Below are 27,709 nucleotides of genomic sequence, written 5' to 3' on the forward strand. Positions count from 1 at the left end.
ATTCTGTGGCCACTACCCGTAACGTCAGTTTAATTTTCTTGGAGCTGTTGAGTTTTCTACTGTTGTGGATACTGAACAATGTGCACTTCTAAAATACAGTTTATGTCTCCTTCCCACTTTCTGCTGTGCAAAGCCTCACCTGCATTCTACAGTTTTAATCTAAGAACTGATGCCAGAATCAAAGAGACTGTGGTGTACTCATCCAAAGACTTCTACTCACTACATATGCATACTGGACTGAACATCCCTTCAACACACAGTATTGTTGAACTTTATAGTATACAGTACTGTAAAGATTCAACAATTGAGTGTCACAATCCAGAAGACAATGGGTTCCCTTTGCTCAGTTCCTCTCAATGTTTCTTCCTTATGTTGTCTCTGGAGTTCTGTAAAGATGTTTAATGATAATGCCTACTGTAATAAGCAGTATACTATGAAATAATAATTAAATAATATTATTAACATTAATAAAAACCTGTCCAATATCTGCAACAACTTGTAATACAAACACTGAAAATATTTAATAAAAATGGATGAATAAAATGTTTATTGATTTAAAACATTATAAATTGAAATTTTCATAAAGTATAAACATCTGAATAGAAATATGAATTATCAAAAGCCAAAATCCAAGTAACAAAGCCCATCAAATATGATGACAATGATGATGAGAATATGGATATGAGTAATGTAGGTAAACAGCTTAACACACATCATATTACAAATATATTAAACTAAGAATGGGTTTTTAGCATCTCTCAAACACTTTATAGAGGTCAGGAAGGTTGGCTATATGGAGGACACTGCCATCTTCACTACACTGTTTTGGTGGGTTGATAGAGCGCATTGCTTTGAAGAGAATGTGTTCAACCTTCCACTGCCAGCTCAGCTCTGCATCCTACAAAAACATTCAGATTGAATCAGTGGTCCTTATTCATCAAAGCGTTATAGAAATTAGAACATATTATAGATTTACACGAATATTAATTTATGAAACTTGCTTAGTGACATATACATGGGCATCATATTTGCAAATGCATACAGTTCTGACAAAACGAAAGAGGTGACATAAGTGTTAAAGGTATTTGTTTGAGAAGTAAATGCAAATAAATGTGTTTGTACAAAATTAAAACCTGAATTAAGCTGAAACTAAAGCTTTGATTTAGTGCATTTCAAGAGTTTTTAATTTTCCGTTCGTTTTTACTGAAATTATTGGTTGCTGTTTTATAATGATAGATACCTATTGATTAAAATTTATCTTTAACAATAAAGCCAATAGATTCATCTACAAACTGACAAATTTGAACAATATAGAATATTGATTTTGGAAATGTAAATGAGAAATTGTACAGATGTGCCTAAGACTAGAAATATAGGATTATAACATTATAAATAAGGAAACTGTCATTGGAATTTGTGCCATTTGTGAGAAATTAATTTTCTAACCTGATTTGACCGAACACAACTTTATTTGTACTCAAGTGAAGCATAAACTACAATGGCCCATATTAAAGAACTGCAGGGGATGCTTACTGCATGGTCTGTTCCTGCCTCTGGCTCCAGTGTGTACTCTTTTCTTATGGAGTAAAAGTAACTGCATTCTTTGTTGAAGTCATGGAAACAATCCTTTTCACTGTCCCAGTTCACCTAAATTACAAAAATAAGGGTTTAGCAACACTATATAATGTAGAGTTAAACACATTTGTAATAATCATAAAATAATATAATTTGAACCAGAGTTAATGTATCCAGCTGTACGTCGCTCTGGATAAGGGCGTCTGCCAAATGCTGTAAATGTAAATGTAATCAGTTTTTTTTAAATCAGTGGCATTCTCTGACCTCTGTGGCTAAGCGCAGGATGAACAATGGCAGTCCTTCCATTGCAGGACTATACTTATCCAGAAGAAGTGGAAGACCAGTCAGATTCCCTTCCTAAAAATGAAATTCAATAAAAAAAAGATAACACAATCAAAAAATAACAATTATAGTCTTTAATACAACCTCCAACACCTACCAAGAAAGTATATTTTAGATGTATCTAAGACAAATGTAATATGCTGAGATGTTGCATGTTTTTAAAATCAAATTCAATGAATAAAACAAGCACCCCAGGGGATGAAACAGAGCATAAATCATAAACTCTTTCTTAAGGAGTACAATACTGTACAAAACCTGAAGGTATCTACACATGCAGCATACCAGAAAAATTGGAAGAATCTCAGCTGTAAGACTAGAAAGACCATTTCCTATACAAAGACCTAAATAAAACAATTCTAACACCAAGCGGCTAAATGAACACGCAGACAAAAAAGGACACATCATGTGTGCCACAAAACTGACTCAAGCAAGTTTTGTGGCTACATGTTACAAAATCAACCTTGGTGTGCATAATTGCAGTGCATAAACAAGGAATCCCTTGTTGGCACTTTAAAAACAGGAGAGTGCAATGTGCATAAAGTGACATTTAAAGGTTTATATTAAAAATCCAAAAAGACAAATGACAGCAGGGCTAATGTTTTAACAGTGTTTAACTGTTCTCAACGGAGTCATTATCAGGAATACCTTATATCTTCTGAAAGGTATGTAAACACTCGTTTGTTATGGATTAGTTTTCATTTTGGTGCAAAATTATTTCACAGTATTTTCAAATTTCATTTCATTATGTGTATAGCACTAATAGTTATTGAAAATTATAAATGCTATCTACCTATCCCTAATGAGCAACATTGGTTCCAAGAAGGCATGACAGTATTCAGGCGGCTCCATCCACAACAATCCCATGAGTTTTGGGCTGACCATGCAGATCAATCCCTGGTATTAATCCCTATATTATCTGTCCAAATTTTAAAATATCTATTTATTGCTGGGCCCATCTTATGCCTTATTTCAAACCAAAACCTCTTAGTGGTGCTTTGTAATTCACAAGTTTTATGGTGTTGCACCTTTTGTAAACATGTACATGTAAAATATATATATATATATATATATATATATATATATATATATATATATATATATATATACACACACACATACACACACACACACATATATATAAAATAATTTTTGAAGGTTTTATAGTTTGTACCTGAGAAACCTCAGATGGCACAAAAGTGTCAAAATGTGCCAAAATGGCCAATTTGGAGAGTCCACCTAAACATTCCTCCTCAAAAACCTCTCTATAACCTCTCTTATACACAATAGATGAATCAATCTTGAAACTTTAATTGTGAGAAGTTACATAATGGAATTCTTGAAGTTTTAGGACTGCACTGCATGGATTTATTCTCTCTAAAAGGTATAAAAAATTTTCAAGTGGAATTATTATTAATTTTTTTGCACATACGGTATACCATTTAATAAATGTTCTATTATTAAAAGGCTCTTCATTCACAGTTGAGTGTCAATCTAGTTTGTGGTCTTAACACAGTTTGCATCTATGTCCTAGCCCTAGGCGCTTAGAAAATGCAATACAACTGTAGATACTAATGAAATATAAAATGTGAAACCAAAAAAGTACAAGTAAATGGTTTTTAAAAAAAATTAAATATATGAAATATCCAAGAAGTATTAAATCTGAGTTAGAACTTTATACAGAATACCAAACAGTATATTTAAAAGTATTAGATTTTAAATTTTTATTAAATAAATAATACAACGTACTCACCTCATCTATTTTGATGGAGAAATAATCGTCCAACATTTCAGCTTTTTTCTTCAAGAAATTTACTATATACTGGGCCAGTCCTTCTTTAGGGCCATCCTCCTCTGTCCAGCCACTCTCTTCTGAGTCCAGTGCCATGAGGGCAAGGTCATAAAGAGGGGCTGGATTCTGTAAAAAAAAACAAACAAAAAAAAAACCAAAAAAAAAAACCAAACATAGCCTGCATAACTCTTTTTTAAGAAAAAATTGCATTGGCCTCTTACTATAAGGTTTAGGTAACTCAGTTGTTTAGGAATTTAGACTTTAAGGTTTAGTGAGTACATATCAGAAAACATTCAAAATCTATATTCCTTTTTAGTCTCAAGTCACTTTGGATAAAAGCTTTAGCCAAAAGTGTAAATGTAAGAGGAAACTTGCATCAACATTATATTAGCTATACTGTTCAGCAGTGACTAACATTATTATGTAAAATTCACCAATTAATAAGTATTCTAGTTCCATTTTTAATGCTGGTATAATTACAGCACAGAACTGTCACAAAAAAATAAACAATTCAACTAATCAAAGTTTTCAGTAAAACCAAAGTAAACTGCAAACCTGTAAGGACAAATTTGTTAAACAAATACATGTAAATCCATAAAACTTTTACATTAAAATATGCAGCTTCTGTTCAACAATGAGAATAAGGAGCAAAGGCAGAATAAGAAAGGGTAGAAACTGTTTTTTTGCATGTAACCTATAGAACACCTATAGGATGCAACTTGTTTTTATGAAAAACTAATTTAACAAAATGTTCTGTTTATAAATGTAAAATTGCCATACACTTACCGACAACCAAAGAACATCGAAGTTACCAAAATCAAACGTCAAAATCTGGTAAAACAGCTCCTGACTGGGGGAAAAAAGAAGTGTTAAATGTTTTCACTGTCCAACCTAAGACTGGAAAGATCTACAGTATCTAAAAGGCCCCTTTTTCTCACTAATCTGGGCAACTGTAAATTCCTACCCATCTGCTAGATCATCTCACAGACAGCCATGACTGGCTCATGGGTCTGTGACTGACAGTCAGGAGATTACCCACCCTTCACTCCCAAATAGCACAGCCAATTATGCAATGCATGGATGTGCAATGGATAAGAAACTTCAGATATTACGGGAAATGCTTCTCTGTTGTGTCATTTAGAAGCCTAGAAATCCTTTGCAATTGCAATATTTTTAATCTAGCTATTATGCTAACTCCTGCATATTTACACTGATGCTCATTGCTGATTTGTTGATTAATGTGCACTGTCCTAATTCAAATAATAAATAAATAAATAGAATAATGTTTCTTTTACGTTATTGTATGCAGAACAGATTCAATGTGTGATTAAATGTAGATTTAATGTCTAACCTGAGCCTGGTGGTGTTTAACAGATACAGTTTAGTGTGGTGTTGGACTAGAGACCATTGGGGATTGATACATCCTACAAATGAATGATTATGTAGTATCTCCTGCAAACCTGTGGTACAAAAACAAACACAAAAATGTAAATAGTTGACATGTTACAAAAGGTCATAAATGATAAAGATGCTTTTCCAAAAACAAGCACTTTTTGCACCTTTTACTTTTTGCACCTTTACTTTTTTTACATCATCAAATTAGTTCTTAATTGTATGTAGTATGCACTGTGACTACCTAACCTTTATGGGTTTGTTCTGTGATTTCCTTTTGAAGTTCCTTCACACTGGTTAGCCTGATGTCCCGTCTCCATGAAGTACAGGCTACTGTCACATCCGCCTTTTCCTCATCAACATCAACATGGGGCCGTTTCCTAGCACAGCAATAGTCAGTTGATACATATTCATTACTAATCTGATTGGTAACAATGATGTTTGTCAAATTAAAGGAAAATCCGACATAAAATAGATTAACAAGGTAATGGGCCATCACAAGCTGATAGAACAGCTGTACTGTGTTCTGGCTTGTGATTAAGAGGGTGCCCTGATGTTTTATATTTCATATTTTTCATAAAGGGTAGCTTATCTTTGGTTTTCACCTTTCAAATTATGTCCCAGATTTCTTTGGATGCTCCTTGGCTAGATAGAATCTTTTCCAGCTCAGATTCTTTGTATTACTTATGACACTGCAAGCTTGGGCTTAACATTTTCTGAGCTTTACTGGCATTTTTGCAATTCTCATAAAACCATGGATAGTTTCTGCAGCTTGGTTTTATGGATGTCTTAAAGTATGTCAGTGAAGCTTCAAACTGGGTCTTAAATATAATATATTGTAGTAATAATATATACATATATAATAAATTTATCACTGAACCTTGCATTTACTTAAGGTGAACTTCAGATGGTACTCACCAATCAGCAAGCAAATCCTGGGATGATTTACTATCATATCACTTAAAGATGATATTACTTCAAATAAGAATTCCATAATATATGAAATGGTTTACAGTATTGGGCATAGGTTTCATATCATAAAATATGAGGTTGCTTAAATTTTTTTTTTTTTAAACTTATCAATTCTTTGTCAAATTTTGCAGTTATTGGGGACTTCAAAATTCAAAGTAAATTTAATGGGGCTGCCAAGAATCTTGGACATATCATGCCAGATACAAAAGATTTTTGCTACTACTGGATTCAAGTATTTAACTAATAATAAATCAGTTCATAGATCTACATGATGACTACTCTAAACAAACCAAGGTAATTTTCGGTGTTCCACAAGGTTCTGCTTTTCTCCCTATGAAACATGGCATTAGCTTCCACGTTTATGCTGATGACATGCAGCTACATTTCAGCTAAGTCAGATGTGAGTCACCAGCTTAATAAAAAGATTGTGTAAGGACATCAGACAGCGGATGCTTACTAACTTCCTTCTGCTTAACTCTGGTCCTAGTAAAAGCACTTGTGTCTTGTCACAGGCAGCCAGAAGTAAGCTTTCTGATTCCAGAGAAACTCTGGATGGTCTTTCTATTTCATCATGTGCAGCAATAAAAGCCCTTGGTGTGATTATTGACACTGGTCTCTCATTTGAAGCTCACATAAACAATATCATAAGGGTAGCCATCTTTGAGGAGAAATAAGGGTCTAAGGTTGTTTTACGTTTTGTTAATGTTATAGCATACATGGACATTTTACACAATTGAAGTTTTCAATTCAGAGGCTGTGAGTTTGATCCCAGGTCCACCAAGTTGCCACTGTTGGGCCCCTGAGCAAGGCCCTTAACCCTCAATTGCTCAGTTGTACAAAAATGAGAATGTAAGTCGCTCTGGATAAGAGCGTATGCCAAATGGTTAAATGTAGGGCCTCATTTTGCGCCAATACAACATCAATTCATCTTGGGAATGACAGATACAAATTTGGTACAGTGGCCAAAGGTATTCCTTGCTAGTGCAGATAAATGTTACCCGAGTTGCACCTACAAAACACCCCAAAGTGGGTCAATAACATTGTGATCTGGTGACTGTGCAGGCCATGACTTCACTTTCATGTTCATATTTGATTTTGCAGAAAATTTGGGTTAGTATTGGGCATCCGTTTCAGACAGCTTCCCTCATGTGTTGTTAGGTACTACTGCTGGATGTGGCTCTTCCTGCATGGAAGGCTGCTTACACTACCCTGGGTACACCATAAAAGACATACTGTCAAGAACAGATGCACCAGCAATTTGTTCTCTTTTAAGCTCACATTTTGTCACATTTTGCTCTGCTAAGTCAACCTTCACACTCTGTGCTTACTTAAAATGTGAAATCAGTGAAGATTGTCCACCAGGCTACGAATATATAGGTCTGAATCCTCCAACACCATATTGGCCAGTGTTTCAGTTTCATTATACAACCTCTATATCAGTTTTCTAAATGACAACCAAATCAGAACTCTGTACTGGCCAAAGCCCAACATTGATCCAATACAGGCACTGTTATGCTAAACAGAAGAAGCAAGAGTGGCATACTTGAGGAAGTTAATTTGTATACTCTTTATCAAGTCAGTCAATATGCCTGAACTGCTTAAACTGATTCTCGGGATCAGATTGTTGCATCCTAATAGAGATCTATATAAGACAATACAATAAAATAATTAACAGGTGGCTGGAAATGAAATAAAATTATAAAATTCAATAATTAACTCTTAATTACCAAATACACTCCCAGATGGCACAACTCTTATAACAGAAACACAGTGTGTAAACATCTCCAAATAAATAAATTACACACATGTAAAAGCAACACCTTTAAATCGTCTCTATGTCTAGCTGAGAAGCGAGGACTAGAAAAATGAAGTTAATTGAATTTGTACAACTCAGATACATTATATGGGTTAAAACCTTAGGAAAAAGCAATAATGACGGCTGCAAAATTACAGAACAGTGCTGTTAATAGTAGCTAAAAACTCTCATCTGCACCTGATCCCATATTCACAATAATCAACAGATCCCATTATACATAATAGAATGTGTAAAATATGCTAAGGAGAAATCTGACATTACACAAAATACACTAGACATTTACATAAATGCCATATGGGACATCCGTTAGGCACTTCTGGAAACACCAATTACTAATGAAATCTAGTCTTCTAAATAACACCATCCTCACTTCTTCACTATGCTTACTCAGAGACACATCTGGGATCAAAATCCTGAAAAAAAAACCCACAATAGGTCTCTCACAGCACCACCAAGAAAACTATGCTAACAAACTGAATATCAAAGAATACCATTATTTCACAATCTAAAGTTAATTGTTAATATAATCTAAAAGAAACAACAATGGAAAAACTTTGAGTAACACTCAAAAATAAAACTACAAAATTTAACTATATATTGATACCACTCATCACCTACATACAACAGGGAATCACATTTTGTCCATACAGGCAAACCACATAATCAAAGCCATACCACACATCAGACATACTGATAAAACAGCTATAAGACACCAAATTAAACATTCTTACATGCAAAATACACAGAAACCAAAATTGTTGTTATGCATATTTATTAACTCAACGAACATATAAACTTAATCTCCCCAAAGGCTGGAATACGGGCGTTGCAGAGGGGCTTTGTAGCACCCCCTGTGATGCAAAAACAAACATTTGTGCACAGATCGGGCAATTATGTACGCACATATACGAGAGTTGGTACGCATATAGATCTCATCGACCCGAACAACTTTCGCACTCTAAACTATGAGCTTCGCCAAACAGGAAGTCGGCCATTTTGGATGCGCATGCATAAATACTCCTCCTAGAGGATTCATGCGATTGAATCTAATGCAAAATTGCAAACGGAGTTTTGATATCTCAAACATTGTTGCCATGGCATCGTGTCAAATTTGACTTTTATTTCAGGCATATTTAAGGCTTTTGGCGTACTTAGATTCACGTTTGTCGGCTGTTAAGTGTGGACAAAAAGGTCAGACAAAGGTGTGTCTCCAAATGGTTCAGTAACAATGTAAAATAGTCCACTGATATTTACCAAATTGATGCACTTGCCCACCGTGCATTGTTTTCTGGGAGGCACCGAATAGCGATAAAAAAAAACCGTGCGAGAGCCCGGCATCGCTGCTCGCAGCTATATTTACATTTTGAATTTTGTATTAACCTACACTACCACATTTAAAGACATTTATCCTGTAGACATTCATCCTTACCTCATGGGAGCCTCTGACTCTATATCAGTCTGCATGTCATTTGTGGCACTGACCAGACACTCCTTAGGACCTTCATTCATTATTGCTTCAAAATGAATAGTAGCTGGTACAGGGCTTGGTTGACTTGCTATAAGGCAAGAAACTGAAGAAAGTTTATTTGCTGGCTGTAGAAAAGAGTCTAGTTTTTGTGTCTTGCTGTCAGTTCGCACCATTTGATTGGCACAGACACGCTCAATGGGGTCAGCTTCTGAACTGCTTTTTACTTCGCTGACAGTTACTGAGAGTCCAGAAAGTAAAGTCTATTGAGAAAACAAAGAAATATGATGCATTATAAATTTCATCACAAAGTATAAATTATAGGAATATGCAGTTACAGACATTTCTAGATATACCTGTGTAAAATAAGTACGGGATGAATTGGAGCCAAGTAGTTTACTCTCAATGTGTTTCTGAATGCTTCCAATGATGCAGTCTTCATGAAGGAAGTGCACTTCATGCTTGGTGGGATGCACATTCACATCAACATTGTAAGGTGCAATTTCTAAACTTAAGGAACAAGAAAAAAAAGACTAGTTTAGCATGTGTAGCTCTAAATATTTTAGATGACATATGCTATATAATTGTAGATGATGCTATATGGCTAATTTTTTTAACATTCGAAAGATTTGCTCATTGAACTGAATATTCTGTATCAAATATTAATTAAAAAAAATCCACAAAAATAGGAAAACCATCTTTTGTTTAATTAATCATTTTAAATAGCTCTAGGTCTCCACCAGTAACCAGCTGTTATGCAACAAAAAAAAAAATCATTGTTAGTGAAAATGGATGAAACATTATGCAGAGTCTGTAAACTAGTGTATATCCTGCAAGCATTTATTAACCTGCTCCATATCCTAAATGCTGATAAATAATTTTTAAAATAGTGGCTTAAAGTATGGGTACCAATGTAAAACCACTTGGAGTAACACACAACATGGCCATTGCTTTTTACTTACCAACTCCTGTTCAGTAAAGGGGGGACGACGACTGTTGGGTAATGATAAGAGAAAGCTTGGACTAATACGTCCTATGTGTTCGCCAACTGTTTTCTAAATTGTATTGGCTTAAGTGCAATATTCTTTAGCTTTTAAATATACTGAGCAAACTCCTTTGTAGTTGTTATTAAAAAAATAAATTAAATAAATACCTGAGATAAAGAAAAGGATGTGTGTTTTTGGGAAGATATGCTGCATAGACTGTCTCAACTGCCTTCTTCAAGGCACTGGATTCCACTAAACGATCTGAAAAACATCTCAGTGAGAGTGATGTCTATTACACTTGAAAAAAATTTAACAGAACTGTGAAAACAGTATTTTAACTGCAAAAATAGTAATATATAAGGAATCTTTATCACAAACAATTATGAAAAGAGTTCGGTAAATACACACGATTGATGAACAGGATGAGGATACACTTCTTGACTGAGTAGTTGGCATTTGAGGCATAACCGTTCATTTTGAAAGAAAGCTTTTGATCTTCACAACCCACTTCTATCATCTCCCTGTAAGTAACATGATATGAGCCTTTAAAAGAGATCAGCCTTTCCCAGATTATGCTAGTTTGCAATATTAAGATTTGAGTACAAGTATATCTTTACAAATCTAACAATTTCTTTTTCTCAGAGTCCATAACTAAACTGGTATTTAATATGTTTTATTAAATGTCTATTTGTAGACATGTAGTAATCATAATCTCATTTTAGAAATATTGGTATTTTTATTATTAGTGTTGTTTTGGTGATTCCATTTTTTCCACTTCTCAAAATTAGCTACACCATACACAGAGAGAAAGTATCACCAAAAGGTGTGATCATTGTAACAGATCCTACACAGCTCATTAGTCACCTCACTTGGTACAATGGATATCATTAGAATTTTTTTTTAATGTGAACTGGAACACAAAGTTTAAAGCAGTTTAATGTCTGAGGGAGATGCCCTTGCTCTACACCAATTGCACACGCTCAGAGTCTTATTCTGGAGCTAATTTTGTTGAGAAACAACAACATTTTTTATTTATATTCTAAGATCTCGCACATATTACAAAATGTGTTACAATAATAGCATGAATGTTTAAATACATCATCATAATACTCCCAACCATAAATAAGAAATCGGGCCATAACCATTTTACCTAAACAATGGCATTTTAAATGCCAATACCTGTGCTCCAAAAGTCCACAGATTAAATAGTTAAATGGTAAAAAAAAAAAAAAAAAAAAAAAAAAAAAAAAAAAAAATGCATTACCTGCTTAAAGCTACCCCAAACACCAAACGAATATTGTCCAAAACTGAGGCATTGGCAAAAGTCTTCACATCAGCCACCATCTCTCCTTGCTATAATATAAAAATCATTTACTGCACAACCTACTAAGCATTACACTGTGCGTTAATGCATATTTTTTAAAAATATTTTGAATACAACAAAAGCCATTTTTACTTTTTTGACCGTAAAGCTTTTCCCAGAATTGTGAATGGCATATCTGTGAGAATTAAAATGAGTTTCAGATGAATGTATAGAAACAGTTGATCCAGTTTGTGAAATAATGCATCAAAATGGACAGACCTACTGACAACTTCCACAATCTTGGCATATTCTTCACTGGGGCTTTTGAGGGCTTTCCTTCGGGTTTGTACATTATAGAACAGATCTTCTACCTATATAAAAGTACGAATAATTATTCATATACTTCATATTGTGCACAGACAGCTTTAAAATAAGCAGGCATATTTGCATTATTTTTGTTTAAAAAACTCAGTTAAAAATTGTACATTTCCAGCAGTAGGCTGAAGTCCTTATCCGGAGCAACATAGAAACTTTAAAGCACTTTTGTAACAATGAATACATTAACACTGATTCACTTCATTTACCGTGAGGCTAACTAAACTCTGTTCAGACTTTTTTTTTCTCTAAATGAAAGTGAAAGTGATGTGACATACGGCTAAGTATGGTGACCCATACTCAAAATTCGTTCTCTGCATTTGACCCATCCAAAGTGCACACACACAGCAATGAACACACACACACACACCATGAACACACACCCGGAGCAGTGGGCAGCCATTTATGCTGCGGCGCCCTGGGAGCAGTTGGGGGGTTCAGTGCCATGTTCAAGGGCACCTCAGTCGTGGCCGGCCCAAAACTCAAACCCACAACCTTAGGATTACGAGTCAGACTCTCTAACCATTAGGCCACGACTTGCCCCATATACACATAAAACAAAAATTTGTGATAATCTTCAGTTTTACTGAGAATGAGTTTCATCTGATGAGCAATCATCCATAATGGTATGTCTGCCAAACTTAACTTATATCACCAGACCTGCTAATACATGGTATCTGGGGGGAGGAAGGAGAATATAAGTTAAGTGTCATTGGCATAAAAGTGGTAAGAGAACCCATGTTAGGATATAGCATAAAGAGAGTGAGTCTATAAAGAGAAAAGGAGAGAACCACAAAACCACAAATTTCAAGACTGCTGAGGATGGACAGGAGAGTGTTTGACCAAGTAAAATGCTGCAAGGGCAATGAGAATGAGGATAGATTAGCTTGGCTTTTTTCAGAGACAGCCAAAAGAGTGTCTGTGGAATTTGCTGCTTTAAAGCCAGACTGGTTGAGATCTTGAAGGTTGTTCTGCAAGAGATAGATAGACAGTTGATTATACACAATGTGTTCAAGAATTTTTGTAAGAAAAGAGAGAAGTGGTACTGGTCTGTAGTTACTGATGTCTGATGTATCAAGAGTAGGTTTCTTAAGGATGGGAATAACCCTTGATCTTTTTAAGGTAGTTGGTACATGACCAGATTTTAGGGATATATATTTATGATTGTCGTAATGGAGGGCAGAAGGTCTTTTGAGATTGTCTGGAGCAAACTGGTTGGATCCAGTAGGTATGTGGTAGGATTGCAACACTGGATGATGTGTGGAATCTCTTCTGCTGCTATGTTTGAAAAAGTGATGATGAAGGAGTAAGGGGATCCTGGATGTGCTATGTAGGCATAGTCGGGGCAGAAGTGAGGGTCTGGCAGATTTTCTCAATCTTCTAATCGTAAAAGGAGGCAAAGTCTTGAGCAGTCAGGAAGGATGTAGGTGTAGCCAGGGGGTTTTGTAGTAAAGAGATATTGTGAAGCTTTCAAGGATGTTGAAGAGAAGCTTCAAGCTTTTCCTTGTAGAAGGAAGTCTTGGCAGTAGTTACATCTGAGGAGAATTTAGCTGGGAGCATATGGTAAGAAGCAAGATCTACTTTGAATTAAGATTTCTTCCACTTACTTGAGAAGAAATTGAGAAAATTTCTTCCACTTGAGAAAAGAGAGGAGAGGAATGCCTCTGTAGCGGAGTTCAAGGGTCGGGAGGAGAAGGATTCAGGATTAGAAAGACCATTCACATCATATAAAACAATGCAGCTATCCAGATGAGGAATGCCTCTGTAGCAGAGTTCAAGGATCGGGAGGAGAAGGATTCAGGATTAGAAAGACCATTCACATCATATAAAACAATGCAGCTATTCAAATGAGAGTAGTTTTCTTATATTTGAATGTTACTTTCTCAGACCTGCCAACCTTGGAAAAAATTTTTGAGTAGCAACTTACTGCAGCAACGCGGCGCAAGGTCAGGCACATTTGCGGTCAGTGTTGATTAAGTTCACAAGCTCACTCCACAACTTTATACTATATTTTCCCTATATAAATACTGGCAAATAAAGTAAAACTTGATCTGTGCGTAAAACTTAAAGTTGAGGCACAACACCGGTCAAGAACTTCTGAGGGGCATATACTCGCTTCTTTTTAGATTTGCTTCCCTTTCCCTCTCTGTCAGTATCCTCATCTGACATCATGTGTATTACTAACTGCAAGGCACACACAAACACATCATCCTCATGTTTTTCATAATAGTTTTCCATGCACATTTTCGTGAAAACACTTTGTACATTATTAATATGTTTTAAGGCACAAATGGCATGTAAGAAGATTTGCATTTTACAGTACTGATGTACAAAATGTACAATAACAATACTTAGCTGCTACTAAAATAAAGAGTATAACGTTATGTGCGTGATCGTTTGTGTATAATATCTGCATACTATTTTAACAACTCTTTATGTATTGCCATAAATTAGATCTAATGAACTAAACAGTAACTTCATATCTGACAACACATACATGTGTTAATTTTCTCAGCAATAATGCAAGACTCTAGACTTCACTATGGTTTTGACTGGCTGATCATATAATAATACCTCCCTCATCTTTTCTTTTTTCTGCTTCTATTTCCCTGCTTCTCACAAAAAATCTGATGTCCATCAGATGTGATCTACAGGAGCCTGTAACAATCGAGTCAGAATACGATTGATATTTAAAAAATTACATTAGTTTCGCCATGTTATAGCATGACTGCGTGCTATAAAAGGGATACACAGATGCTCGCGGATATTGATGTCTGCATGCTCGCGCCAGTTTGTCTTTTCCGTTAAAGTACGACGGCAATGCGTTTACAGGCATGACTTACGTTTCCTATATAAATACTGGCAAATAAAGTAAAAATCTGTGGGTAAAACTTAAACTTGAGGCACAACACCGGACACTTGGGCACATGCCCCAGTAAAGGAGTCTAACGACGCCTGTGGTTCGGCAGGCTTATTAAAATGGATGAAATCCACAATTCTGGCCATTTACCTTTGAAACGTTAAGTCCTCACTTGTAAAAAAAAAAAACAGTCATTGTAAGAAGAATTGAAGACGGACAGAGAGAGATGAAAACCACATTAGTTTTGACGGCTCTCCGCTTGTAGCGTTGAAGAGTTTTAAACTGGATCTATGATTGGTCGAATTATTATTTTCCCAGGTTGCTGCCCAATGCGGTTACACCCATAGGCGCATTGCCTGGTGCGCAAATGCACAGACAGTTGAACTCAAAGGCATCAATGGTTTTTTACAATGCATATTATGAAGTGACAAATCGTAGCAGCGTACTTTGATGTCTAAATGCGTATCTGCTACACAAAATGCGTAAACGTTGGCAGGTCTGCTTTCTTCACCTATTATGTACTTCCTCTACCTCTAACTTTCATCTGTCTCCTCACACCTCCTTGGCTTTTGGAGGTGTTACACAGAGGTCAAAGCAAATTAAGAGCATATAAGGGAAAGAAAAGATTCTTATCTACTCTTTAACAATTCTATTCTGTAAGAGATTTAATCAGAAATGAGAACTCACTCATCTTCCTCACTGACTGATGTTTAGTTCCCTGATTTCCCTGAGCAACCTAGATAACATCTGTCTTTGCACCCAAACTAAGGGTAGTCCTGGACAACCAACTATCCCTCTTGCCTCACATGGCTAACCTAACTTAGTCATGTAGGGCTTTCCATCACAACATCAGAACTATCTGGCCATTTCTACTCAGGTGATTGTTCAGTCTCTTGTGAACAGGACACTACTACTCCTGGTAGGTTTGCCCCCAAGTGCCATCCATCCCCTGCAACTGATCGAAATACGGCTCATGCTTTACAAATGTATCATTATTGGAAGAAACATGGTGATTTACTGTGATCAGTGTCCCTTGGTTTCCAGCGCAAGGCTTAGGTGGGGCTTTCAGTTTCCCATCACAGTAGCATGATCTGTGCATGAAAAAGCAAGAAGAATGAATATGATGACATTAGTGTTGCATAAATAACATTATGTTCTAATTTACACCTCACTGAGCACATCATTTATAATTAAACAATCCAACAGCAGTCAGACCCTTAAAATATTTTTTTAACAGAGACTGCTCATTAGTAAAAAAGAAAATAATTCTGTATATGCAGTGGCATGTCTTACAAAACTGGTTTAATGTAATGGAGCCTGACAAATTTCAGCCCAACAAGTGCATGTGTGGTTGTGACTATAATAATAACATTCTCCTTCAATCCATGTTCAGGCAGTGTACAAACAATTGCTTGATGTTTGCAGCAAAGATAGTATTACATTGATCTTGGAGTTTTCAAATGCAATTTCCTTTGTGAAACTTGCTATTCAAAAATTTTATTGAAAAAAAGTGTATGAAATTGGTTACAAAAAGCCCCTTTGGGGCTTCTTTTCAAAGCAGGCAAGGCAACCATCAAATTAAACATTCATTAATTCATCTTCAATAACTGCTCTATCTCTTGACGCACCCACACTTTCACACACACACACACACACACACACACACACACACACACACACACACACACACACACACACACACACTTCATACCTAGTGGCAATTTAGCATAGCATATGTGTATGAACATAAATTTCATTTAACAGTAGGGGGGACAATAAATATAAAATTTCTCATGAGCAATTTTTGAAGGGGGACACAAATAATACAGTCAAATTGTACTTATAAAGATAAGTCCCCACAGTGAAAAACTTTGCTTTTATCATTATTATTGTAGCATGGAGACTGTCATTATGATTATTTTCAAAGTTTTTCTCAGGTTCAGTGACAAAGCAGATTTTTCTTCAAAACTATTTATTGCATTGTTTGTATTGTTTACAGTTAAGCCAACAACATACAATAAAATATAAACATGACTGTTATTGTGAGAAATATATAAAATAAGTAATGTTTTGTAACAAGAACAATTATTAAATAATTAATTTACAGTAACTGCTCTATGTATAAAAACAACAAAATGGCTTTGGCATGTTATTTGCAGTGCACTATGCATAGTGCACTGCAAATAATTGTAACAAGCTATTGTAAACAAGCTAACGTTAACTAGATAAGTAATATTTTAATCACTAATATAGCAGATTCATTGAAAATTACATCAGTAATCAGCATTTTTGAGCAACTAATTTATCAAGGAGTCTGCATCAACTACATTAAAGAGAATCACTTTATTTAAGACTACTTCAATTCTGATATTCTACTTTATCGGATCGTTATTAATAACCGTTACTTCTCTATACAAACAGATAACCTCGACTGACAACAAAAAACAGCTTTCAATTCAATTTATTTGTATAAAACACAATTGACATTGTCTCAAAGCAGCTTTACAGAATTATAGAACCATAACATAAAAATTGTAAAGTTTAAAATTAAGTTGCTATTTATCTCTAACGACCAAGCCTAAGGCAACTGTCAAAACAAGGAAAATGTTCCTGATATGATACAAGGAAGAAACCTTAAGAGGAACCAAGCTCAGAAGGGAATCCATACTCATTTGGGTGACACTGGAAAATAAATAATGTTCATTAAAATAACTGGTATTGGACCTCTTCAGTGATGATGTGTAATGGCATAAAAAAATTTCATAACTTTAGATAGATAATGCAGAGAATTTGCGTTAGGTGCAAGATTGCACCTCAAGATAAAGTGCTCAAAGTACTACACACTGAGTTTCAAATTTCTCGCCAAATGGCAAAGACACTTTGAGGTTACATGGCAAATAGAGGACTTATGAGGTAAGGTGTACCAAGGAGAGAGGTGTTCCCTGTATCTTTAACAAGAGTGATTTCAGAGTGGGATGAGCTGGAACCGGATCCAACACAAGTCCCTCTTGAAGATTACCACTCCCCATAGCTGACTACACTAATCCAGGTTTTTTCCTGGGTCAAAATTGGTCTTCGGTGGTGGCTGACCGACATGGTCATCCACACACAACAAAGAGTACCCTAGTATCCACATGATCCACAAGCCCAATATTGACAATAAATGTTAAATTTAGGATAAATACAAAGAAACAGTTTGTGATTTTTACTTATCCTATTTATTCATGAAAAAACGATCACTGTCAGGCTAAAAAATTACAACTTATTTTACGATTACAACTTATTTTACATGTAAACATCATTGATACCAAAGTCAAATTTAATAAAATTAGCAGCTAGCTAATAACAGCTTGCTTTGTGCTTTGATCTAGTTTCATCTCACTCCAGTCTAACTTTAAACTAAATGATTTTATAGGTAATTTACCACACATTGTCATAGGCCTATACATACTGTGGCTTATTAAGGCTAAATTTTACTAAACACTCTTGCTAAATGGGGTAAGCACACTTACTTTCTCATTTCAGATGTGTATGTTCATCTAAGAAGTAATGATTTGTTACACACCGATTCGGACACTGACAGGCAGACCAGTTGCTTTAACCATTCATTATAATGAATCAGCTCAAAGGGGTCATTAGATTGCGAATCGGACTTCAGCGGACGTGTTGTGTGGGAATCCTGGCTGTTAGGACATCGCGAAAGATATGTCAAGACACACACGCACACGCTCCCACGCACACAAAAAAAAACCACTTCATAACTGGATAGTTTTTTTTTTTGCGTTTATTTAAAGTTATGTCAGCTGCATGTGCAGAATGCTTGTCACAAGTTGTAAGAGAAGATAAGGCATCTTTTCTTTGACTGCAATTCACACCCAGCGGTAATTCAGCAAAAATATTCTAGGAATGCACCACGTGAAACATGGATTCGGTCTTTCGACCTTTAGGATCAGTTGATTTTGATGCGAGGGAGAGAGCAAAGACAAAACTGAAGACGGAGAGTGCGCCCGCGTGGATGGGGGTGCTGTGCTCGTTCTCTCCATCACCCCTTCAGTAGCCTGCTTCACTCACAAAACCCAATTACAGATCAAATACGTCTTTTGTGGGACAAAAAATTGTTTCCATAGGCAAACCTTCAAAGTGTAACAGTATGGTTTGACACACTCTACCTACTTACATTTTTTTTAAACAAAACATCACTAGAGCAATTCATCGTCGTAATCATACACTAGATTTAATAATATCACACAAAATAGACATCACTGATATAGATATCATACCTCAAAGTGATGACATCACAGACCATTACCTCATAATATACACACTACCTATAGAACAGACTAACTGTGTCTCACCACATTATCGACTCGGTAGAACTATTATTCCGACCACTAAAGACAGATTCACAAATAACCTGCCTGATCTGTCTGGACTTCTTACTGTACCCTTAAACACAAACGATCTAGATGTAATGACTAACAGCATAGGCGCTATATTCACTAGCTCATTAGACACTGTTGCCCCAATCCCAATCTAACAGAAGGTTAGAGATAAAAAGCTTGAACCGTGGTATAATAGTCATACTCACACCCTCAAGAGAGAAACCCGTAACCTCGAGCAAAAGTGGAGAAAAACTAAATTAGAGGTTTTTAGAATTGCGTATAAGGAAAGTATGTCCAACTACAGACAGAGCTGCCAGGGCTGAGCACCTAAGCAAACTCATAGAAAATAACCAGAACAATCCTAGGTTTTTATTAACACAGTGGCTAGATTAACAAAAAAACAGAATCTGAACAAACTATTCCATTACAGTTCAGTAGTGAGGATTTTATAAGATTCTTCACTGATAAAATCGAAAGTATCAGGAACAAAATAGGTGACGCTCAACATATGAAAGCAACTAGTGACCCAGCCTCACCTAAGGCTCTAGACACAAAACTACAGTGCTTTACAAGCACAGGACAGGAAGAGCTAGATAAACTTATTACAACAGCTAAACCAACAACTTGTTCACTAGACCCCATTCCAACTAAATTACTGAAAGAAGTGTTACATAAAGCTGGTGAGACTTTTCTTAATATTATTAACTCCTCGCTATCTTTAGGTTACGTCCCTAAATCCTTCAAGTTCGCAGTTATTAGGCCACTCATCAAAAAACCTAATTTAGATCAAAATGACCTATCAAATTACAGACCTATTTCACATTGTCCGTTTATGTCTAAAATACTCGAAAAGGTTGTGTCTGTTCAACTGAGCTCCTTCTTACAGGAGAACAATATCCTCGAAGAGTTTCAATCAGGTTTCAGGCCCCATATTAGCACAGAAACTGCACTTGTGAAAGTCACAAACGACTTGTTCTTAGCTTCGGACAAAGACTGTATGTCACTATTAGTTCTACTTGACTTTAGTGCTGTATTCGACACTATAGATCACAACATTCTCCTAGATAGCTTACAAAATTACACAGGTATTCAGGAACAGGCTGTAAGTTGGTTTAGATCCTACCTGTCTGATTGATACCATTTTGTAGAATTAAATGGTGCATCCTCCATTTTATTACCAGTTAATCATGGGGTCCCTCAAGGATCAGTTCTAGGACCTCTGCTTTTCTCGATATACATGCTTCCATTAGGGAACATTATTAGAAGACATGGGATTAGTTTCCACTGCTATGCTAACGACACACAGTTATATATCTCATCAAAACCAGATGAAATAGCAAGTGTCCAAATTAACTCAATGCCTTAGAGAGATAAATGACTGGATGAGCTGCAATTTTCTGTTGTTAAACTCTGATAAGACAGAAATACTACTTATAGGTCCAAAAACCAGTACACAGAAACTTTCACAATTTAACTTCCATTTAGAGGGATGTACTGTTACTAGTAGCTCGATAGAAAGACCTGGGTGTTGTATTAGACAGCAACCTGTCCTTTAAAAATCATATTGCCCATACCACAAAAACAGCCTTCTTTCACCTTAGAAATATTGCCAAGCTGAGAAACATCCTGTCTGTCTCTGATGCTAAGAAGCTAGTTCATGCATTATTCATGACCTCTAGACTGGACTATTGTAATGCGTTACTAGGTGGTTGTCCTGCATCTTCAATAAATAGGCTACAGTTAGTCCAAAATGCAGCTGCCAGAGTTCTCACTAGGACAAGAATGTATGACCATATAACCCTTTTATAATTTTATCATCTTTACACTGGCTACCTGTTAAGTTTAGAATTGATTACAAACTGCTCTTAGGCTCTTAATGGTTTAGCTCCCATGTATCTAACTAGTCTTCTAACCCGTTACAGTCCTTTGTGCTATCTCAGATCACAAAACTCAGGACTTCTGGTAGTCCCCAGAATATCCAAGTCAACTAAAGGTGGTAGAGCGTTTTCTTATTTAGCTCCCAAACTCTGGAATAGTCTTCCTGATAGTGTTCGGGGCTCAGACACACTTTCCCAGTTCAAAAGTAGATTAAAAACTCATCTCTTTAGTCAGGCGTACACATAATATTGTGCACTATTACATTAGACTTGCACATTTTTTACGAACAGCAGATATGTTAATCCCTCTACACTGCTTCTCTCTTTCTACCCATCCCGAGGCATCCAGACATTGTACCAGCTCCGATCGTCTTCCGTGCGATGAAGATGTCGGACCTCCACTGAGATGAGGCTGACTATGAGAATCCTGAGACATCTACAGATCTACCAGCTCCAGTTGGACTCTGTGATACTAAGAGGAGATCTGAACTCCATGTGATCCTTACACCAATACAACATTTGTTTGACTGTATATTTGTAATCACACCCTCTAGTTTCACCCATATGAGGATGGGTTCCCCTTTGAGTCTGGTTCCTCTCAAGGTTTCTTCCTTTACCAATTTAAGGAAGTTTTTCCTTGCCACTGCTGCCTGAGCCACCTCAGACTTGCTCACTGGGGATAAATACATATACATACATACATACATACTGTGAACTATATATATCTTGAATTTTTATTATATTAATTCTTTATATTACTCCTTATGTTTACCTTCTTGTTCTATGTTTATGTTCTGTAAAGCCGCTTTGAGACAATGTCCATTGTAAAAAGCGCTATACAAATAAAATCGAATAGAATTTTTTTTAACCTTGTATTTTATGTGATGATTTTGGATGTGTATCTTGGTTTGCTTTAACATATTTAGCATGTTCTTTTCACTTGGCTTTAAACACACTGTTACTTGTGTAATCTAGTCTAGCCTAGCTTAACCACACTTGAGTATCATCAGTAAATTGTTTATACCAGTTCATTAATAGAATAGTCACTTCTTGGTCACCACACTGGTACCTGCAAACTCAAGTTTCAAGACATGACCCAAGCGGAAAATCCAAGGCCAGTCACAATCAAGTTCAAAAGAAACCGATTAGGATTACATCAAGAGACAGAGCCAAGTTAAAAATAATATATCTTCCCTTGGAAAAGAAAGAAAGAAAATGAACATCATGAAGTTGTACTCACCGATAAGCACATTTTGCATCTGCTGTTTTTGTGGTAATGGTAACATGGGCTACATGACTTATGCTGGCAAGTGCCTGCCATAAATATTGAAAGACTTAATTAGCTTCTTGCAATGCAAGACAAACAAACAAATAAATGCTTTGTAACTTCACTGACATTTTTCAGAAAAAAGTTTGAATCCAGTGAACTTCCAGTATTGTTTACTTACGTTTTACTAATTGGGTTCTTTCACTATAAATCATAAATGCATAACTAGTCAGATAACACTACATTTATTGAATTTGTCCTTTTCCAAAGTGAAAAGGACTTACAAAAACTTATATTTATTTCATTAAAAAGCTGAGCAATTGAGTAGTGGCAGCTTGGTGGCCCTGGGATTTGAACTAATGACCTTTCGAGCAGTAGTCTTACACCTTAAACACTAGGCTACCACATCCCACACAAATATACACAAGTGATACAACTATACCTCTCCTCTAAAACCATAAGTTGCAATTGATGCAAGATCCTCAAATGTTTGAAGCTTGCTCGTTGTAAAACGCTCACAAACAATTTCCAGGTCTTCTTTCTGCCAAACACAGAGTAGAAGATGGACAATGTAGCTACATATCATAAAGGCATGACAACAAAAAATGGAAAGCAGACCAACAGAACATTTTTTAAAAATAAAGCATGGTAAATAAAAGGTATTCAATAATATCGGACAGCTTTAGCATGTACCAGGACTATAAATATTCTACACACCTCTGTTAAAATGGTATACATTTTCTTTTACCCAAAATGTGCATACCCTTTTTATATTAGCTGTAATCAGAATAAACCAACCACATACAATGTTATGTTGAAAAGTAATTATCATACAGCTGTCATTAATGAAAATTTTCTGATTAACCCCAAATAAAGATAAGCAATATCTCTACTATTTTCTTCACACTGCTGAATCCATGGTCCTTAAAAAAGCTTACAAATCATCAGGTCCCTTATTAAAAGGTATCAGGAAAATGATTTTTATATCATTTTATGTACCATCAATGTAAATCAACAAATGGAGAAAATGGTGCAACACGATTTTATGACATCTGTCATTACTTGCGCATGTACCTAATGACATCCCATTCTTAATCCATGGTTGGGCTGAGCGATATGGCCAAAAACTGTATCACGATATCAGTGTTTCATATCGGTCGATATCGATATATATATTGAACTTTTTTATGACCCATTTAAAATAAGGACCAGGAGAAAAATATATTACATTTAAACATTTTTATTTTAAGCTTAACCGTCCTCTTATCATAATCCCTTCAGTTATTAAGACAGAAATGTCAACAACCAGGAAAACTCAAATAAATAAAATGTAAACATAAGTCTAAAGTCACAATGAACACTTAACAATTATCTCTTAACATCTAAGGTGCAAAATGAAAGAAGATGTAAGAAATGCTTAATAAAGTGTAATAAAATAGTGCAAAGTGTTAAATATAAACAGAGAAACCTGAGAATTTATTGCAAGTTTAGTGCTAGGAAGTTCACTAGCTGTTCACCTTCTGGTGAATAAAGTGTTTTAAAATATGTGCAGTGTTTTGTAAACAGAAATAAAACTGAGGTAAACTGAGATACATCTGTAATATAAAACACAAACCTGATACAGTAGAGTAACATTGTTTGAAATAAAGAACCTGCAGAAATATGAAAAGGTAACTCAATTTATTCTTACTCTAATCATACTTGAAGTTGAACTATTTAAGTATATTTTTGTAGACTTATAATTAGGGCTGTAGCTATCGAATATTTTAGTAATCAAGTATTCTACCAAAAATTTCATCGATTAATCGGATAAAATGTATTTTTGCTTAATTAAAGAGCAATATTAAACATACAAGAGAAAATAAGACGAGTCTCTTAAAATGAATAAGTAATTGGTTTCCTTTTTTAGAAAAATTAACTTTTATTTTTTAAATGCATAGTATGAAATGCATACAACAATATTTTCCATCAAAAATAAACATTTAGATACCCGTTGTTTCTCTGTCTGTACTTGTACTGTGAACAATGACAAAGTTGAGGCATACTAAGGCAAACTAAGGCATACATTAAAATAAATAGTAATAATAATACAAAAATACTGCCTTCAAGTCATGCAACTTACCTTTCAGAACTAAAAGATTCAAAATCTACAGATCAGCCCTAACAAACCTTTACTGTCTAATTTGGAATGCTTTGTGGTATTTAAGAGGCAAAAAACATGGACAGGAACTTAAAAGAGGCTTCGAGGCAGAGGAATTTGCCTCGAAAAATGCAGGCGAGCTGACTTTTCCTCTTTTATTTACAATTTCCTCGCTCCCTGCGGCACTCAATTTCTGCTCATCAGTTGCCGGTTACTGAAGAGGAATCCAGCACCAGCACGAGACAACGATATGGTGCAAGCAAACTTGATACTGTTACATGATTGGCTGTTAGAGTGTCACTCCCTACGTTGCTAGGTTACCAGAGAGCGAGCGCCTTTGTTAATGCAACCAAACTTGCTTCGCGACTTCTGTTTTCTTCCGACGAAGAATAAAAATATCATATTTTATATCGCTATTGATCACGTGTCTATCGCGATACATATCGTTATCGTTTTATCGCCCAGCCCTAATCCATAGGGTTTAATTATTGCACTACGCTAATAAAGATTGTGACGGTTTCAATCATGCAAATCTCAAATTCCATCAGCATGCAAGATCCTCGCTGGATCTTGTTTACACAAACATCCCCTGCGCATATTGTGCAGAGCCCCGCTCCACCTCGGCTACTTAAACCAAATCTCTTTTATGCTAATTCCAGCATACAGGCCACTTGTTAGACGCTCTAAACCAGTTATGAAGCAGGTGAAAACATGGCCAGCAGGAAACACCTCTGCTCTTCAGGACTGTTTTGAGTGAACTGATTGGAGCATGTTCAGGGAGACTGCAACCAGTGGTGATTCCATCAATTTGAAGGAGTAGACAGCAAAAATGACAAGCTACATCGGCAAGTGCACTGATCACATGACTGTCTCTCCAAGACCATCACCACACGCTCCAACCATAAGTCTGGTTGACTGCAAATGTATGTGCTCTGCTGGAGATTAAAGACTCTGCCTTCAGAACAAGGGACAAGACAGCCTTAAGAACAGCAAAGGAAATCGTCCCGAGCCATCAGGGAGGCAAAACACACCCAGAGAATCCAGGTGATCACAAAATACAGGACTTCACCTGTCTGTGACAGTGACGCCTCCCTTCCAGATGCATTGAATATCCTCTACACTCAGCTTGAGGTGCAGAACCACGTAGCAGCAAGGAAGAATACCCATCCCCCCACCAATCAGATACTCTGCCTAACCACAGCTGATGTGAGGAGAACTCTGCGTATAGTTAACCCATGGAAGTCTGCTCCAGACAAGAGTCCTACCAGAGTTCATGGAATGTGCAGAACAGCTAATGGATGTCTTTACTGACATCTTCACATTTTCCTGAAAAGAGCTGTTGTTCCTACGTGCCTGAAGACAACCACCATCGTCCCGTTGGCAAAGAATTCTACAGTGTCCTGCCTCAAATACTATACCCTACATCCATTGTTATGAAGTGTCATGATGCACATCAAGACTCAGCTACCACCTTCACTGGATCCTCTGCAGTTTGTGCATTGTCCAAACGTCACCACCTATGATGCCAATGCCATGACCCTTCGTCTGGCCTTCACCCACCTGGACAATAAATACACGAATGCTGTTCATAGACTTCACTTCAACATTCAACACAATCATCTCACAGCACCTGACTGAGAAGCTGAGCCTGAACACCTCCCTCTGAAACTGGATCCGGGACTTCCCGATTGGGAGAAATCAATTATTCCTCAATTATTTCAGCATGGCAAGTACACTTCCCCTGGAAACCGCCAAACTCTGACACTGTTCTTGAGCTAATCTGAAAGCCACACAAAGTTTGGAGGTATTGACTCTTCAGAAGGGTGGAGACGTATGCACGCTGTGGCTTCATTCCTGAGAGCGACCCATTCTTTCACAAATATTCGTAGAAGCAGTCTACATGCCAAGGTGCTTTATTTTATGCACCTGAATTCAATGATTTGGAGGGGTGTCCGAAAACTTTTGCTAATATTGTGTAACACAAAAAACTGAACATCCTTACAAAAATTACCTCAAAGAGAAAAGCTTTCCAAGAGACACATGGCAACATTAGAGAAGCTGCAGGCACATCTGACCGGTACTAAATACTGTGAATGTGACAAAGATCTATTGGGTGTCCTGAAGTGGGCAGTGTCCAGTCTTATCCAGAAATTGCCTGTTGTGGGTAAATATGTGCCATGGCATCAGACTCTTACCAAAAAAGACTAAATAATTAAATAATAACAAAAGTTGATTCAAAAAGTTGATTTAGTGGCCTGTAAACTGATTCAACAGGTAATTGTAAGTTCTACATTTCCTTAAACAAAGTTTCTGATTGGTTTTCACTGAACTTGTATTAGTTTATTTTATTATTTTGATTACAGTTTTTACGTCACAAAAACTGCCATTTCAATAGGGGTATGCAGACTTTATATGTATTATATGCAAGTAAAGAAAGTGTGCATATTAAATCACAATATTTACGGAATTAAAAAATATACATGATGTGCAGAGTATCAGATATAAACAAAAAGTTTTTACCTTTAAATTAGTTATTCTATATATACACACTAGTTATTTGCTTTAGACCAGTCAACATACATGCATATCCGCCTGTTCAATTTAAAACACCGACTACACAATATGCTGTTCGAGAATCACCTGCAAAAAAGTGAAAGCAAAATAATGAAAGCAGGATAATACACTTACCCTAATTCCAGAGCCATTATCTTGAATCTGGATCAGCTTCAGTCCCCCTTCTTTGATAATCAGCTGAATGTTGGTGGAATTTGCATCCAGGCTGCAAAAATGTAAAAAAATTTGCATCCAGGCTGCAATATATATATATATTATATATATATAAAAGATACGTGATCTATAACTAGACAAAATCAGTGCGTCTCACCAATTCTCCATCATTTCTTTAATCGCATTAGCAGGTCGTTGAATGACTTCTCCAGCAGCAATGCGGTTCACAACGGTCTCATCCAGCCTCCGGATCACGCCGGCCATAACGCCTCACAGCCACTGTCTCTATGTGCGAATTAGAAGGCAATTAAAGAACGACCGAAAACCTAATAAAGTTTTTTTTTATACGTCAACCACTGTATATAATCTGTTGTCTTCTCTTCTTTTCCTTCTTCTTTTCCTTCTTCTTCTTCTTCTTCTTCTTCTTCTTCTGTTATTTTA

At 36.1% G+C, this 27,709-nt stretch overlaps 1 protein-coding gene across 3 annotated transcripts; it reads right to left on the reverse strand.

Moving 5' to 3' along the window:
* Positions 1–530: 530 nt before the first annotated feature.
* On the reverse strand, positions 531–27,709 carry mlh1 (mutL homolog 1, colon cancer, nonpolyposis type 2 (E. coli)). Of its 3 annotated transcripts, none has more exons than XM_027150213.2 (19): positions 27,426–27,709; positions 27,230–27,320; positions 22,844–22,942; positions 22,375–22,448; positions 15,894–15,966; positions 11,920–12,011; positions 11,794–11,836; positions 11,602–11,690; positions 10,746–10,858; positions 10,505–10,598; positions 9,708–9,861; positions 9,316–9,614; positions 5,348–5,478; positions 5,058–5,166; positions 4,493–4,556; positions 3,668–3,832; positions 1,840–1,932; positions 1,534–1,647; positions 531–898 (listed from the first exon to the last, which is right to left on the reverse strand). In XM_027150213.2, exons 1-19 carry the CDS (start codon positions 27,530–27,532, stop codon positions 749–751), a joined length of 2,154 nt encoding a protein of 717 aa, XP_027006014.1. In that variant the 5' UTR covers positions 27,533–27,709; the 3' UTR covers positions 531–748. The 3 variants fall into 3 exon arrangements, with proteins under 3 accessions (XP_027006014.1, XP_027006016.1, XP_027006017.1); XM_027150215.2 differs by lacking the exon at positions 27,426–27,709 and adding an exon at positions 26,553–26,696 and having other exon boundaries at positions 27,230–27,303; XM_027150216.2 differs by lacking the exons at positions 22,375–22,448; positions 22,844–22,942.

Source organism: Tachysurus fulvidraco, chromosome 4, assembly GCF_022655615.1.
Source record: "Tachysurus fulvidraco isolate hzauxx_2018 chromosome 4, HZAU_PFXX_2.0, whole genome shotgun sequence".
NCBI lineage: Eukaryota > Metazoa > Chordata > Actinopteri > Siluriformes > Bagridae > Tachysurus > Tachysurus fulvidraco.